Genomic DNA, 16,562 nt, shown 5'->3' with positions numbered 1-16,562 from the left:
TTTGATAACAATACCTGACAGTTGTATCTACTTTTAATAGAATAAATTAATGTCAGTTGTAATTTTAACGAATTATTGTGAGTATATTTTTCATCATATAATATTTCATTTTATTTTTAATCCCAATTAAGTGATTTTTTAAACCAACATAATGTTTACATGTTTTCTATATGTTTATTGCACTTTCCCAAAAAAATTACATTCTTCAAGCCTTCTTTTTTCTCTAACATTTTGCTGCAATAAATGTGCAATTCTGTTATTCGTAAAACAAAATTCTCAACAATATATCAAGGCTAATAATGGGAAAGAATAATAAGTCGATAAAATTGCAATTAATCCTACTTCAAGATATAAATATATATATATATATATATATATATATATATATATATATATTTTCATAAAGGTAGTTGATAGTTGACCAAATGTATGATCAAACATCTATTGTAGGTATTTATTTCAATTTTTTCTCTCGATAATGAAAACTGTAGGTGATTAATTAAATTTTTAACACTACATATTACAATTCAAATGGCTTATAATTAACACATGAATTTAATTCTAATTATCTGTTATGCTCATTTTCGCTGTCACATTCTCACACCTGTGTCTGAATGTATAGGAACACACACAATTTTGTTCGTTACCGAACTCTTTCTATTTACAAAAACTCGATATTACAATATAATAACTGAAACTCTACTTGAATTAATTCATTCAGTGACGTATTTATCTTTACACCACTGAAAAGCCACTGTACCTTAAGACACTGGCAAAATTTAATCGTATACATCTTATTTTTTATTTTTTTTTTAATAATATTTATCGCCTATAAAACATAAAATTCAATTACAAGTACGAAACAAAACGAAAAAAAAGCATAATAAATGAATCAAAAATACTTTCTAATTATTTATATTTCATAGTCTTGTTGTCTTCATTAAATTTAATTATTGGCTAAATGTATATAGTTTTAAGCGGAAGATCAATGATATTCAATTGATTTAATTGCAGTTGACAACAGCTGACAGTATTTAAAGCTCAAATATTGGCAATTTTATTTATATTCTCAATATTATTTAATTGAAGCAGAGTTCATTTATAAATACAAATAGAATCTAATTTTTATTTCAAATTATTGCTCGTTTTTTGACTGATATATTCATTAAAGCATTGATTCGAAAATAAAGTGTTTGCAAAATGAATTCGGTGGGCTTAAATTCTAACAATCTTTATCTAATGCTTACAACGTCATTTATTAACATTATTCATAGCACCATTACTTTGTCTGTATTATTTATCGAAAAAAATATTTAATCGTGGAAAATTGCTAGTCATCTTGAGATAAAAACTCAAGAAAATATTATAAGGAATGTAAAAAAAAACTGGAATAATTATGATATTGCATACCGTAGCTTTAAATTTATAAAAGGAGGAAAAAAGTGTTAATTAATTATAATTAGAATAAAATAGTCAATAGTCGCCCATCAGCTAAATTTACCTAGCAAACTTACGGTTTTCGGGTTTTTAAAGATTTAGAGAACATATGGAGCAGGACTGAGTTACACAGTGGGAGTAATGATGAGATGGATGATGATGGTTGTACGCCGGTGTTTGAGCTGGTGATTGAACATAAAACCAATTAGGTGGATTTGTTGGCCATCCAACAGTTGCGCAAGGACGTGCCGGTGGTAAAGATTCTGATGGAGGATGAAATTGTTCTGATGCTCCCATGTTTGCTGTTACTTGGCTAGATGAAACTCCACCCTCTACTCACATGACCTTGGATAAGGAAAAAAAAAAAAATTTATTTAACATGACTCATTCGTTATGTTTTTATACACTATAATCATATATTATATATTGCTTGAATAATAATTTCAGCAATGTGCTGATTGATTGAATTTATATAATCAATCAAAATAATATAAATATCGTTTTTTGAGTAATATTAGTAAAGTATAATAATACTATATTATTTACTGAAATAAAAAATTCATAAATTTTTAATAAAGTGCATCAAAAAAATGAATGTAATTATTATCCAATCAATTTAATTATTTACGAATAAATCAAATACCTGGAGAATTTGACTAGCCTCAAAAGCTGTTCCTGGTAAAAGTATAACAGGACTGCTGACATGTCCACTTTCTACACAAATCATATTAGGGAATTCATCATCACCAAAATCAGGAATATCTCTAGCTTTTTCTTGCCACGGATTCCATACAACAGTATCAGGAAAATTATATTTCTGGACTCGCATTTTTCTTCCGGAAACCACGTTCGTGATTATGTGCTCAGGCTGTGTATTCTGATAAATTCTATCGGTCCATTCACGTACTGTAACAACGTCTAGACCTTCTTGGAATATTTGATTGTCTCGCGTCTGAAAATGATAGAATAGGAAAGTATAAGCAATTCATAATGATTGAGTAGAGTTAATATGATGCAATAAATAAATGCAATATCTTAATAATTATGTTGTTCAGGTAATAAATACCTTGTCAATGAAAGTACAACCATGAAGACCAGTTATCTGACACCTTCTCACATCAGGAACCTTGAAGTATGTATGTAGAAGCAGATTGAAACTAAAAGTATGTTCCTTGCTAGGATTATAAACTCCGATATTAAAATGAAGCTCTTTTTCACGTAGAATTAACCTATATGTAAGTCGAAATGGATAATTCCACATTGATCGAGTAAAATCGTTATCCATTATCGAAAATATTGCTTCTACATCTCCACTTGGTAATCTTTCTGGAGATTTCTCCACATTCCATCGCATAATCCTTGCAAATCCATGCCCTGGGCCAAATGTCCAGGGTCCAAATTGTGCTGAAATATAAAAATAAATGTTTAAATAATAATAATTATGATAAATCAAAATATTGAGATATTTTGTATGGCGTTCCCTCTACTTACGAAAGACAAATGGAATTCCACCTCTAATGGCCTTCTTCCCGTCGAACACTGCTTGCTTACTGAAACACAAGAAAACAAACGTGACTAATGAGTGCTTCTAAGTAAATACGTTATGCCAACGATCGACATTTAATTTATGTTCATTTTTATATGATCTATTTTCTAGATTTTTATTCATCTATTTATTTTATACTTTTCTATGTTGAATATCTATCGTGCAAAATATACATCAATCATTTTTATTCTCTCACTATTTCAATTTAACTGAAACTGATAATTTGATCAAAAAATTTAATTGCTTAAATATTTAACATTTATTGCAATTTTTTACTTATCGTTATTTTTATGGTTTATTTCACTATTTCATAAATATTAAATTTTTTTTTCAGCAACATTTATTTCGTTGTATTTTATAAAAGCAATTTTTGGTTAAGTAACGTTAATTAACTGACATATTTTTATTGTGTTGTAAATTAGAATCTTTAGGAGTGAATTTACCAACAGTGATGATTCAAAAAGGTCTAATTTTTTTTTCACGGAAGATTAATATATTACTTTAAATGTAAACCAGATGCCAGGATCATTTGATTCTTGACTAACTAATTTACACCAGAGCAAAGGGAAAATTTCACGGTAACCGGACGTGTCCGAGGGGGTAATTCGATCCACTCGAGTTTTATTCAGCCGAGTATTCCCTTTATTCAATTTCTTTGAAAATGATTTCCCTCAAAATTCCACTTATTTGTTTAAAATGATCTGTAGCATTAGTGAAATTACAAAAAGTAAATGTGTAAACCTTAGGATTGATTTCACTCAAGTATATTTTTTTGTAGAACAAGTTATGCAGCAACTTCTAAAAGGACATGGAGTAGATTTGATGGAAGAGAGCGATCGCTAGAAGAACTCAGTTAATCCCATTGATCGATCCTCTCGCACGATCAGATCCCGCGGGATGAGTAGACGAAGGTTGAAGACCAGTGGAATGGGAAAAGGTTTGCACGGCGAAGGGGAGCAATGTAGCGCGGAGCTGCAGGCGGTGGTGATGGTAGAGAACGCGGCTGACGCCCAACAAAAACGATCGCCGCTGTCTGGTGTGCTTTTTGTGGGCATCGCAGTTCCCAACCTCCTCGTCCTCCACCTCATCCTCCCCTGTCTTCTCTTCTCTCTCATCCTGTACGTATTTCTCCAGCAATGCTTGTAGCTTCAACGTTACGCGTTGCTTGCACAACTCCAGTATTCCAATTTCACAGATTCATCGGCATATATATTTAACTCTATCTTGTCTTTCTGCTTGCAAAAGAATAAACATGAATTTTCAAACTAAATTTCAAGCAGAAATTTCTTTTGTCTCGATTTCACGGCTGCTGAATTCGATCTTTGTAAATTCATATTGAGATTTGTTTCTCGTCATCAAGTAGAAATCACACCGGATCTCCGCATCATCGAGCAACCTCAAGACCACTCAACCTTAGGTATTTTTCTGATCAATTGAAAAGTTAAAGAAAAAGTAAATCATAATTACCATCAATAGTTTTTTTTAAACTTCCCAAACAAGTATAAAGATTAATGAATGTCTCGCAATTGGTATCAAGCTCATGTCAACTTTATATAATGAAAAGAAAGAACATATATATTGAAAATGTTTCCAACAGTCACCCGGTACGTTGTGAATAGCCTGTTTGAAGCGCGAGCGAAGCCAGCGGTTTTTGCGATTAGCCGGGCTGGCTGCTGCTCCAGCGGGCTTGAATTTTCTCCCTCCTTCATCTCTACACTCGATCCACCCTCGTTTACTCGCTTTACTTTCTACCCCACCGAAGTCACCGCGAAACTTTGTTTCACCAAAGTCAGCAAGAAACAATGGCTGGACAGGCGTATAGCTTAGTATCCTATTTATATCACCGATGAGCCTGTCAACAAGGTAATTCTTGCATCTATTATTTTTTATCATCTTCGTACTTGGTTCAATTATTCCACTCTGTTAAAATTCATAATTATCCATATGAGTTCAAAGATATGGCGGAAAGCAAAGGAATTAAAATCGGAGTAGACTAATCAAAGCAATCATCTCATCACTCAGAAGGAATCCGACGGATTCTCAGCCCACTCGCTATCCACTTTAGCAACTTTGCTGTTCAGAACGGTGCGCTAAAGAGAGGCACTCCAAATCACCTCGTTAGTCGTTATCGCTGCAAGCATTTCTCACCCTTCTCCTCCCTCTCCCGCTCCTCTTTGACACAATACTTCATCCAGCTTCTTTCTCTTACATTTCTTCTCTCCAACACACGTTGATTAACCACACGAACATTTCTTATACTTGAGGGGTCAATGCATTTATTTTCCTCTCAGTTCTCATCTCATGTAGAATGTCATCATGTCCATTATGAGTCTCAACTTGAAGTACACTCATACGATATTATATACTTGATCGTAAGAGATTGACAAAGCCAATGGTTACACCGACAAATACGCATTCAACCAAATGAATCATCAAGATTCTTTGATTCCACAAGTGATCTACTGATCTTCATTCGTTGACCAAACACAGCTTTTCCGGACTATTTTAGTAGGAAAAAATGTGTGATGCATATGGTTCTTGATGATTAAAATGATTGAAGACAACTTAATGGCTATGGCCACGTGTATTCCACGTGGTGTTATTCTGCCATCATTTCTCAAAGGCTCTTTGTTTCTTCCAGCAACTTTGGTCAATTCTTGAGCTTCCAAAATATCCAAAAATGTCTTTCCCATGTTCAGTCTCACCCGGTATACCACCGGTACGTTGGTTATAAGCTCGAGACCGTAGACTAATGATCTCAGTGGCTGAACGCTTTTTGCCGGCATTCTACAACATTCCCTTTCAACTGCAGGACTCTTGGAGTCTTCCCCCCTTTATTTCTTCTCTCTTCTGCGCTCGGCCAACGCACCTCATCTACTCCAAGGATCTTTCATTATTCCTTCAAGATAAATATCAATCTCAAGTTGATAAATTAAACAACTTACTGATTATTCAGACTTTTATTAACAAAATACCTGCTATTTGAAGCTTAAATTCAGTTGGGAATTTACTGAAAATTTTAGCAGGATATCCATCTGGAAAATTCTTGTCTGTGCAAATCCTATGGTCCGACAAGCGAGCTGAAGAGATGAAGGAGATGGAGGGAGAGAACGACGACAAAAACCAGGGACGACGACGACGCCAGGCGCTGCTGCATCATTAGTGCTCCATCTCTATTTCTCTTCCTTTCTTGCTCCCTTCCTTTCTTCTTCAATACATCCTCCTACCCCTCTTCACTATTTCAAACACACGTCCAACATCCTCCATGAAACCTCCAAATTTGTCTTCCTCCGTTGCCTCACAATTTATCGAATGTTGAACCACGTTAATTCTTCTTGATTACCTTGGTAAATTGAAATGTCTGTGATCAAATAATGTGTACATTTTCCTACAATAAATAAACTTTAACTTGATCTGTTTTACAAAGAAAAACTTTTTTCTTTTATCATATTCTTACTAGAGGTTTATATCTTCTTCATTCTTTCAAAACTCTTTTTTTATCTCTCTCTCTCTCTCTCTCTCTTCTCCACCCTGATTCCTTTCTGTCAAGATAAATCGTAGGGCTGCTACCGATTCTTACGTTCACTTTGCCTCTTCTTCTTCTCTCTTGGGTCTCGAAAAATACTCGCATCAGCTCTGATTGTGTCCAATACAGACAATTTCAACTGAATACATATCAAAATGTGTTGGAAAATCCAGATAAAATAAATAAAAATTTTGCCAAGTATTGTCTTGACGAAAATTAATTTTTTAAAACTTTAAGATATGAAACTATCTTTAAATAATAAATTATTAAAGTCTTAAAAGCTTCACTTATAACAAAAGAGTTATCTTATCTTTAAAATCCCCTGGATATTTAATTTTTTTCAGCTTTTGTCAAGTCAATTAATAATTTATGTTCAAAACCAACTTTAATTTTTTATTTTAATTCCGTTATTCAAACATATCCTTATTTTAGCAACTTTAAAAAAAAAACAAATAAACTTGCAGTTGACTATCTTCATCAAAATAAATGATATTATTTATATATTTTTGTATCCTTATCACGAAGGTGTCAAGACGTATAAACTGTCATAAATCGATAGTTTAACGTGAAAAAAGATACAATATATTATTTATGACATCCCTATTTTATTTAGTCAGTTAGATTTTAGATTGTCATGGAAATAAAAAAAAAAACTCTGCATTTCTGATCGTTGCTTTGTTTAGAGAGGGGAAAGGATATACGGATGCTTCTTGGTGTGCTACATTGATGAGAATAAAACGAAAGCCGAGATGTGTACACAGATGAAAGCAGCCGTTAGTGAGTTCTGGCGTTTCTCATTCTCCCGTTATAGTTTTTTCTCTTGTGTGTGCTTGAGATAGTTTCTCTCTACCCTTCACTTCATCTGTATATCCTGAGTAAGCTTTTCCGCAATATACGTTTTATATTGTTAATTTAGTTGCTAAACGTTTATCAAGTATTTTAAATTCAAGAGTTATCAATGTCATAGTTCATGATTATTTATCAAGTAATAATAGTAAAAATTAAACTTTTTTTAAATATAAAATTATAATATAGCTTACCTAACGAACAGCTGTTCTTGATTATTAACCCTCCAAGAAACCACTGTGGCACCTAAAAAAATTATCAAGTATATTTAAAATTCTTTTATTTAATTAGAAGTATTATTTAACTCTATTATCAGTGAAGTTAAATGATCATACGATTATTATTTGCAAGTATAACGACAAATCATGCATACAGAATTGATACAATCCATCATGCAATCGTGAGTCATGGTTTTTAATTTTTTTAAATCCATTATCTGAATAATTTTTTGATGATCTTTTCCACTTTAAGAAACCTCTGATTGGATGTTTTTCAATCTAAATGAGCACTTGATGTTAGAATGATTTTTTTTTATTAGTAAAAATAATTTTAAAGTGAAGGTAAAAAAAAAAGAGAAAAGGAGCTTTGTAACATCCCCACGACGTAACCACGTGGTTCAGAGAATATCCCGCGCTTATCTCACCCTCTCACTTGCTCTTGAAGAAAGTGCACATGCCTGTGGGCAAAACTTGACATACTGAAGCCGCGCGTATTGCTTGGTAATTCTTAATGACAGAAAAAAATGATGAGAGAGCGAAAGAGCAAAAAGTTGAGATGAGAGAAACGGTTGATTATTACGTAGATGTATTGATGATTGTTAAAAAAAACAAAAAAAAATTCGTCCATTCTAACACGACAACCTTCACTAATAATCACACTTATAAAATGATAATAAACTCAAATTTATATATGTATTTGTATTTACACACACCATGTAAGTTGATCGTGCAGGTGGTATTGTTGCCCCGGTCGAGCACGACAACGCTGGTAGCCGCTGCCATGTTTGAATCGCGAATGCGCCGCCACTCTGCTCGGTTTGCTTCTCGACGAGATGTCTTGATGTAAAGCCTGCTTGTCTGCTGACTGCTTAGCACCGCCTAGTTCGCCGGCTACCGACGCAACCAACCTTTGTCCGATGTCCACGACTTTTAACCCCACCACTTCGACTTCACTGCTGCTCTTTTGTGATTATTATGATTGATCAGGTTTCTGAGTTATCTGCAAATAATCACACAAAAATGGCTCAAGTTATCGATAGTCAATAATAGTAATGCTGATAAATAAGAACAACTTTAATACTTACAGTTGATATTTTTAAATTGATTGTCACTCTAGATGGCTTTCGTATGTAAACAGCTGTAAATAAAAGCAATGAACAAAAAGTCACACGTGGATAGTGATTCGTAGTGTTTTGTCTAACTTTTATCTAATATTTATCGTAATTATATTGTTTAAATATTTTTAATCAAAATGACTGCCTTTTCACGATTTCAAAAATATGCTTTGGGTGGAATTTGTGCGATAACTGGTGCTACATTATATTATTATCGCTTCTCAGAAAATGGACAGAAAACCAAACAAATAGAATTTTTCAATACCAAAAATACATCTGAAGTGATGAAATTTGTGCCTACGACTAAATGGGATAGCAATTGGGACAAGTACGTTATTTTATTATTTCATAGATTATATTTTGTTCAAATTTTTTTAAAATCTTTTATTGCAGTCTTTTTATTAACTTTTTTTAATGATAAAAATTGTTGATATATATTTTAAATTTCAATAGACGAGATCCAAAAAGTATGGTAAAACCAATGAAGATAAAAAGTACAAACGATGAAAATGACTACAATGAAAAGTTAGATGCTCAGAAGCCTCATACTGTTCGACATCTACTCCTTATTAGACATGGGCAATATAACTTAGCAGGGCAGAATGACGCTGAAAGGATATTAACTGATCTTGGTGTGTAATAATTTTGAATTGAATAGTTTACTAATTGATAAATACATCAGTTAAAAAATATTATTTAGATATAAATTTGGGCACAGATAATACCTGAATTGTTATTCTTTAAAGGCAGACGTCAAGCTGAATCGACTGGTAAACGGTTGGCAGAGTTGGCCCTGCCATATTCTCTTATTATTAGATCCACAATGGCTCGTGCACAAGAAACTTCCAAAATAATTGAAAAAAGTCTAATGAAAGTACCAGTTATAGATGATAGTATTCTTGTAGAAGGCTCTCCTATTCCTCCTGAACCTCCTATTGGTCATTGGAAAGCTGAAAGTCAAGTAAATATTTAGATATTGTTAAATGCTTTTACACAGATTATTTTATAATTTCCATTTTTTTAAATAATTTTGGAACAGTATTTTCAAGATGGACCTCGAATTGAAGCAGCGTTTAGGAAATATTTTCATAGAGCTAGTCCAAGAGATGTTTCAGACTCTTATACTATAATTGTTTGTCATGCAAATGTTATAAGATATTTTGTATGCAGGTAATTGAATTTTTATTATAGAGATTAATCAATTTAGAGGAGTTAATTACTTATTCATAACTGTATATTATTCTTTAATAGAGCATTACAATTCCCGCCTGAAGCGTGGTTACGACTTTCATTAAAACATGCAAGTATTACCTGGGTCAGTATTCATCCCAGTGGACGGGTTACATTACGATGTTTTGGAGATTCCGGACATATGTTACCAGAATATCTGACTACGAGCTAATAAAGTTTGTTCATTTTCCTTCTTTTATATTTAATGAACTTTGTATTTCTTGATTTTATAATTTTTTATTAATCTTCATTATAAACAACTAAATAATAATTAAATAATTGTATTTTGCAACCAACTATCTATTAAATAGTTGTTAAGATTGTGTTATCTTCATTGAATTTAATTGTTCATGATAATTACAATATTGTATCTTAATTTTTATATATTAGTGAAATAATATTTATATTTATTATTAGATTTATCTTCATTTTTTATTTGTCTCTGAATCTTCGATTAGAGAACTCAGAAAAGTATTTCCATTAATTAATTTTGTCGTTCCCACAACGAATTCAACGTTAACTATAACAATAAATATGAAATTTAATATCATTGTAATTAGATGAAACAAAAATCATTGTTCCGCTATTACTTACGATCTTCTTGTTGTGATAAAAATCTTAAAGCTGAAATTTCAGCATAGGTACATCCACCAATGAAAAATACTAAAATTAATCTTGGAGGTTCCGAATTCGAACCTTCACTTGTGATAGATCCTCCTAAATGAACAAAACATATTAGTAACAGATAATTAGAGTTGCGTTTATTAAAATAAAATGTGATTATACTTCTCATCATAGGAATTGCTCCTCTAAAATCACAACTAATTGGTGGCCCTGGTAATAATCCTAAAATATCATTTAAACCTTGCCAGCCTCCAGGCTGAACCAGTTGCTCCGCCAATCTCACACTCAGCGGAGCATAAACAGAGTGCACATAACTTATGTCTTTTGGTGCAATTTCACTTTCGTCTTCTACTGTTAGTCTGAGAGCTTTTCTTAAAACTGCATACTGTCGTGCAGATTGTTGCGAACGAAGTAGATCAGCCTTTTCAAGATTTAAAAGCGCTGGGAGATATTGATAACCATATGTTTGAATAATTTCTCTCTTATAATATTCAAGGAGCTTTGGCTTTAACCCAGAATTCGTTAAAGATTGAATGCAAATAAGCCTGAGAACTTTAATCAAAGGTTTTTTTTGCGCTATACAGTCTTCAATAAATGCATTTGGCTTATCTGTATCTATACAGTTTAAAAGTTCTTGTTCCAGTTGAAGCGATTCGAGGAAATCACTTGAATCTGTTACTTCTTTTACCATCTCTGCGATTGTAGTATCTAAAGATAAGAGTTTATATTTAAATTAAATAAAATTATTCATTTTTAATAATCTGATAATTTATAAAATACTTACGTCTAGTTAGAGATTGTTTTGTTGCAAGCATGTGCGGCAATCGAGCAACAAATTGTTTTATTTCTTGAACACTTTTATCTCCATGTTTCTCATCCAGCTGTGATGAAATTATTTTAGCTTTTTGACTTAAAACTGGACCAACACCATTGAAATTTTTGTCTCTGAAATTATTTAGATATTATTCAGAAATTCTAGTGAATAGAAAAGTTAAAAATTATATATTTTAGCATGAATAAAAGAATACCTGATTTCAGCAAATAATTCTTCTCCAGAATTTAATATGATTTTTTCTTTCTTATCTACTGACATGACTGTGGGTGAATCATCGTTATCATGGAATTTTTTTGCTGGTAATTTAACAGTAGCTGAAAAAATTCCAAACATTCAATTTATCAATTGATATTAATTGCTGATATTTATTCAAAAAAATACTTACTGCAATTGATATCAAATATTTCATCAATTAAACCTTCATATGTAAGTTGTGTAACAAGTGGCGTTAGGAGATCAACACTTCGATCTAGTAGAAGTAAATGATCTATCGTTGGTGATAAATTCGAGCCTTGATTTAATCTAAAATTATTTTTATATTCATTTTCATCTTCTTCTCGCTCTAATCGTTTTAATAATTCCCACACTTTACTCGCTGCTGGTCCACGTCCTGTTACTCGAGGGATTCTCCCATACAGTCCTTGAATTTTTTTGATGGCCTGTGCTACTTGGTATAAGCACGTAGGATCATTTTCTAAATAAAATTCTCTGAATGTCTGACTCAATTCCATCGATACCAAATCATTATCAAAAGGGAATAAATCATATGCAAATTCTTCAATGAGAGTAAAATTACCAAGAACTCCTCGATTTTCTAATTTTTTCCTACACAAAAGGCTCTTTCTTGGTACAAAAAAGATGTGAAATTCTTTTCTTGGCCTATTCTGTTCACTGCAAAAATATTACGTCGATAATTAATTTAACTTATCAATTACTACTTTGACACAATCTAGACTGATTAAATAACTTACCCATGTACATTTTCAGCAATTAAATCAATTAAATGTAATTGTGGACGAACTATGAAGATTATATTAGGTACATTAGTCAGTGGCAGTTGTCCACCAACTAATTCATACATTTTTGTCACTCCATATTCTTCTAATAAATTATATCTTGCAATAAGACCAACTGGTCCAGCAAGTGATGGATCCCAAACAATGGCCTGATAATAAAGAATTAAAAAAATATTTTCCAATCAACATAAAAACAATATAAATAGAGTTTTCATTTACCTTTGGACCATCGCATTTTTCAATCAGATTTAATAATTGTTTCCTTGCTTGTTCTTGAATCAAGCCTATATTCAATCTTCCTCCTGATAGATGAGTTGATGACATTGTTGTACGTTCCACTAAGATTCGTTTCCTTCCAATTTATAGAAATTGTCATTAAATGTGACAAGTTAGGAGCCAGCAAGTAGACATTGCTATCCGTCAAATAAACACTGTATTTATTCGAAATAATGGAGGTTATGTGATCAAATTTGACAGGATATGGACGATAAGTTATCAGAAGGAAATGTTATAAAGTTTCTTATAATACCGACAATGAATAAAATAAATTAAACTTAACAGTATCGATTTTGTATAAAAAAAAAGCGCCTAATAAATTAAAATAAAGAAAAATTTATGAAGAGAACTAAATTTACATCAAATTTCAATTTAATATAAATTGTAACTTCAATCCACTTCATCATGAAGTTTAAAAAACAGTATTTACTCAAAATTAACTATCAAAATAACTTTGAAATATTTTATGATAATAAAATTTTTTTTAAATAATTGACTTATAAAAAAGATGAATATTCTTTGTATTAAAAGTTGATATTCTTCAATGAAATGACGTCAGGGAACTAATGATATTTATCATAATTACCAAGTTTATCTTCTATAAATACATACTACCACTTAATCTATGGAATAATTGCAATATAACAATTATAAAATTCCAAAAAAAGATTGAAGATTATATACAACAGTTATTCTTCTCCATTGAATTACTTATTTGCGACCTCTTAGTGATATTTTTAAACTCTTTGATATAATTTTTCTACAGAGGTCAAGTATGTATTGTCAAATAATCTTGGTCGTCTTTAATAGAAAATAAAGTAAAAAATAAATATGATAAATTTTAGAAACCACCATTATTCAATATTTTCTCTAAATATCTTTCACTTTTACTTCAATCAATTTTTAAATCATTATTAGCAATAATGGCGCAATTTTTAATAATAAAAACTGCAAAGATAATTTTTGTAAAATCAATGACTAACGTATGGTTAATTTCAATTAATTATGTTAGATGATATTTAATTCATTGAAAAATAGATCAAACAAGTGTTTTTTAGGTCAAAGCTTTTGAAATGTCAAAAAAAAATGTAATTTATTGGAGCAAAAATCAATAAATAAAAGTTCATTAATCATTCTTTAGCGTAAAATATATTTCGATCACGATTATATATAAATTATTGGTACAGGAAATGAATAAATAAGATGGAGAAAAAAAATTTAATGATACTTTTACTTAAATAACCTTTTAAATATAAAGTCCACTAATATGTTTATAATTAGAGAAACATGAATGGTACATTCCTTGAGATGTTAAGTACTTCCAACCCTCTTATCACCTCAATCTTTTCCAAGTAAAAAAACATTGCTCCCTCTTACCCTATTTACTTCTTTTTTCATACTCTCAAAATCTAGTGTTAAAATCTAAACATTAAATATAAGGTCAAAATTAATAACTCATGAAAAACGAAATTCCGTTAAAGTCACAGTCATTCCTATTCTTTTATTTGATGCCATTTTAATACTTAAACTGTGAGGAATATTGAGAAATTTATTGAGAAATAAGAGTGATTTCATTCATTATTGTTATTATTTAATGGACTATATCATCAATTTTCTATTCTCTTACTCATCAGCAAAGAGCACTTTATGGTAATCAAGAGCTCATCATGGTAGTTGGAATGGACCAAAGGTCTTGATGAATCAGATTAGAAGATTCTCCAATATTTACTAGTTTTTTATATTGATTGTAGTTGTAATTAGGCTCGAGTTCCAATTGATTATTTTATAAAATAAAGAAATTAGTTAAATTCTAGCTCATTAATTGAACCTAGTCAAATAAATTCTTTTTAGGTATATAAGATGGTGGAATTGACCAATATAAGGTCAAGTGGGATAAGTATAATGGGTAGGTATAGGATGAAGGTAATAGCTATCATTAATTCTTTTTAATTGTTATTATTATTATCTTGTGATTTGTTAAAGATTATTATTATTGTTTATATTTTTAAATTGGTAATAAACCTTTGATTGTAATTATTTATAATTGCTACAGAAATTCTAAAAAATAAAAAAAAAAACATTTTGATGATTCGTTTCTCTTGCCCTATTACATTTATCCTACTTGACCTTTTATTATATAATAATGATTTTTAACTTTTTTTTTACCCCTTGAAATGTATTCATCTTTACAGTATTTGTTGTAAGAACATAATGTATCCTTTGATCATATATATTTCAAGAAAAAAGTTTTATTTAATAAAGAATGAATTGATCCAAGCGAATCTTTTATTTGACTTGTAATGTTATTTTCTATTTTCAAGATTTTATATTATTTGCTTGCTTGAAGATGTAATTAAAATACTTTTTTAAATTTATCTAATAGAATGAAATAAAAATATTTTACCTACAATTATGAACAAAAGTTATTCTTCAACAAAAAAATTATTTTTGCTTACAGGTTTCAAACACACTTTTTAAACACTTTGTGCCTTTATTATAAAAAGATCTTCTTCTTTGAAAACATTTGAAACTCTAAAAATATCCTTATACTTTAATTCCAATAGTCGAAAGATAACTTTAATTTTTCTCATGACTTAAGTTTGATAATAAATGACAACCATAAACTACTAATCCTTGTATATCACTTGGCCATTTAACATTAATTTAATTGAACAAAAATTACCGTATAAATCGATAGATAAGATATAGAAAAAGAGTAAGAGAAAAATAATGATACGTTTATTTATTATTAGTTGGACATTTCATCCTTCGTCTCGTGTGACCCAGCAACACCGTTATTCAATGACGTATAAAGATAGGGATATACAGTTGAAGCGTTTAAAGAGATAGTCTAACTGATACGTCAATTCGATTGGCTTATGTTGATTACGTTGGCTGTATTATAATGCTTAGAATAGTTTTTAAAGTCGCGTGACGTCATTTATACAGCTGGCATAAGTGCACTAAAAATTATTAGCCGTTCGTAACCTTTAATATACGGTCGATGCCCGTAGTCTCTAGTTTTTTCTGGGTTGATTTCTTTAATTTATGACATCGATTGCTCAAAGTACAGTCAATCTAATTTCTTACTACTTTACATGGATAAATCTTATTTTCTTTTAAGGTACTTTTTTTTTTCTTCATTCCATCTTGTCATCCTACGTATTTTATCTTCTTATATTATTTGACTGTTACAGTTGAAAGTACAGACAAAGTAAATTCTTCGAAGAAAAAAAAAAACAGAAAAGTTGGAGATAGTTTAAATAGAAAAACAAAAAAAATGCTGAATAAAAAAATTCCTTTGAGCTGTTGTTGAAGAAAAAAATATCAAATGAATAAAGAACTCGTAGGAAGTTGCATGTTCATAAAGGTATTGGTGTTAATTAAATAATGTACGTTTGCAAAAAAAATGTGCGTGAATATGTACGTGAGAGTTTCAACAAGTTATCCTGAGACTTTTTTTGTGTTTTGGTGAGGATATCTTTAATGAATAATAATTTCAATGACCATTTAACGTGAAAAGTTTCATTTTTCCTTTGAATTTTTTATCGAGCAATAAAGTTTAATAAGAAAAGTGGTGAAGTTCATTAGAGAGTTATTTTTAGATTAATCTCCCAATTGAAAATTGTAAGATTTTTTTTTATAATTATAAATTATAATTTTTCACAGTTTTATTTTTTTTATAAATTTAATGACATTATTGGTATTTAAATTAATGCAATCAGTCGAAAATAAATTATTATTTAAATACAGATATTTAAATAATATCATGCAAAACAACATATTAACGTTATAATTAATTAATTTATTTTTTATTTTTATGTCTTTTTCTTATTTTTCTTTCAATAATTGTTGTGTTTATTTATTAAATAAACCAATAGTTTATAAATGTT

General features: G+C 30.4%; 3 protein-coding genes across 3 annotated transcripts; 1 reads left to right on the top strand and 2 right to left on the bottom strand.

Annotated features, from left to right (window-relative positions):
- Nucleotides 1–86: 86 nt before the first annotated feature.
- Nucleotides 87–8,516, bottom strand: LOC118067470 (glucose-6-phosphate 1-epimerase). The gene is made up of 6 exons (XM_035084206.1): nucleotides 8,287–8,516; nucleotides 7,550–7,601; nucleotides 2,929–2,987; nucleotides 2,504–2,841; nucleotides 2,081–2,389; nucleotides 87–1,782 (listed from the first exon to the last, which is right to left on the bottom strand). The coding sequence occupies exons 1-6, from the start codon at nucleotides 8,354–8,356 to the stop codon at nucleotides 1,774–1,776; spliced, it is 837 nt and encodes a 278-aa protein (XP_034940097.1). The 5' UTR covers nucleotides 8,357–8,516; the 3' UTR covers nucleotides 87–1,773.
- A 196-nt stretch (nucleotides 8,517–8,712) lies between these two features.
- LOC118067508 (serine/threonine-protein phosphatase Pgam5, mitochondrial-like) lies at nucleotides 8,713–10,119 on the top strand. The gene is made up of 5 exons (XM_035084267.1): nucleotides 8,713–9,016; nucleotides 9,142–9,320; nucleotides 9,435–9,649; nucleotides 9,728–9,858; nucleotides 9,940–10,119. The coding sequence occupies exons 1-5, from the start codon at nucleotides 8,826–8,828 to the stop codon at nucleotides 10,088–10,090; spliced, it is 867 nt and encodes a 288-aa protein (XP_034940158.1). The 5' UTR covers nucleotides 8,713–8,825; the 3' UTR covers nucleotides 10,091–10,119.
- Nucleotides 10,120–10,205: 86 nt separating this feature from the next.
- On the bottom strand, nucleotides 10,206–12,853 carry car (vacuolar protein sorting-associated protein 33A). Its single transcript, XM_035084266.1, has 8 exons — nucleotides 12,613–12,853; nucleotides 12,349–12,542; nucleotides 11,763–12,268; nucleotides 11,571–11,691; nucleotides 11,327–11,487; nucleotides 10,705–11,250; nucleotides 10,513–10,635; nucleotides 10,206–10,438 (listed from the first exon to the last, which is right to left on the bottom strand). The coding sequence occupies exons 1-8, from the start codon at nucleotides 12,715–12,717 to the stop codon at nucleotides 10,344–10,346; spliced, it is 1,851 nt and encodes a 616-aa protein (XP_034940157.1). The 5' UTR covers nucleotides 12,718–12,853; the 3' UTR covers nucleotides 10,206–10,343.
- Nucleotides 12,854–16,562: the final 3,709 nt, after the last annotated feature.

Source organism: Chelonus insularis, unplaced genomic scaffold, assembly GCF_013357705.1.
Source record: "Chelonus insularis isolate UGA/USDA-ARS -01 unplaced genomic scaffold, ASM1335770v1 contig_384_pilon, whole genome shotgun sequence".
NCBI classification, from domain to species: Eukaryota; Metazoa; Arthropoda; class Insecta; order Hymenoptera; family Braconidae; genus Chelonus; species Chelonus insularis.
This window is presented reverse-complemented; position numbering and strand designations above follow the sequence as displayed.

Bases quoted from the DNA above. Each gene is read 5' to 3' on its own strand.
- LOC118067508 (XM_035084267.1), top strand. From the start codon at position 8,826: ATGACTGCCTTTTCACGATTTCAAAAATATGCTTTGGGTGGAATTTGT. The intron at 9,017-9,141 runs GTACGTTATTTT...AAATTTCAATAG, and splicing joins TGGGATAGCAATTGGGACAA to ACGAGATCCAAAAAGTATGG. The intron at 9,650-9,727 runs GTAAATATTTAG...ATTTTGGAACAG, and splicing joins ATTGGAAAGCTGAAAGTCAA to TATTTTCAAGATGGACCTCG.
- LOC118067470 (XM_035084206.1), bottom strand. From the start codon at position 8,356: ATGGCAGCGGCTACCAGCGTTGTCGTGCTCGACCGGGGCAACAATACC. The intron at 2,988-7,549 runs GTAAGCTATATT...CTTGTGTTTCAG, and splicing joins CAAGAACAGCTGTTCGTTAG to TAAGCAAGCAGTGTTCGACG. The intron at 2,390-2,503 runs GTATTTATTACC...TATCATTTTCAG, and splicing joins GTTGTACTTTCATTGACAAG to ACGCGAGACAATCAAATATT.
- car (XM_035084266.1), bottom strand. From the start codon at position 12,717: ATGTCATCAACTCATCTATCAGGAGGAAGATTGAATATAGGCTTGATT. The intron at 10,636-10,704 runs GTATAATCACAT...TTGTTCATTTAG, and splicing joins AGCAATTCCTATGATGAGAA to GAGGATCTATCACAAGTGAA. The intron at 10,439-10,512 runs GTAAGTAATAGC...TTATTGTTATAG, and splicing joins TTTATCACAACAAGAAGATC to TTAACGTTGAATTCGTTGTG.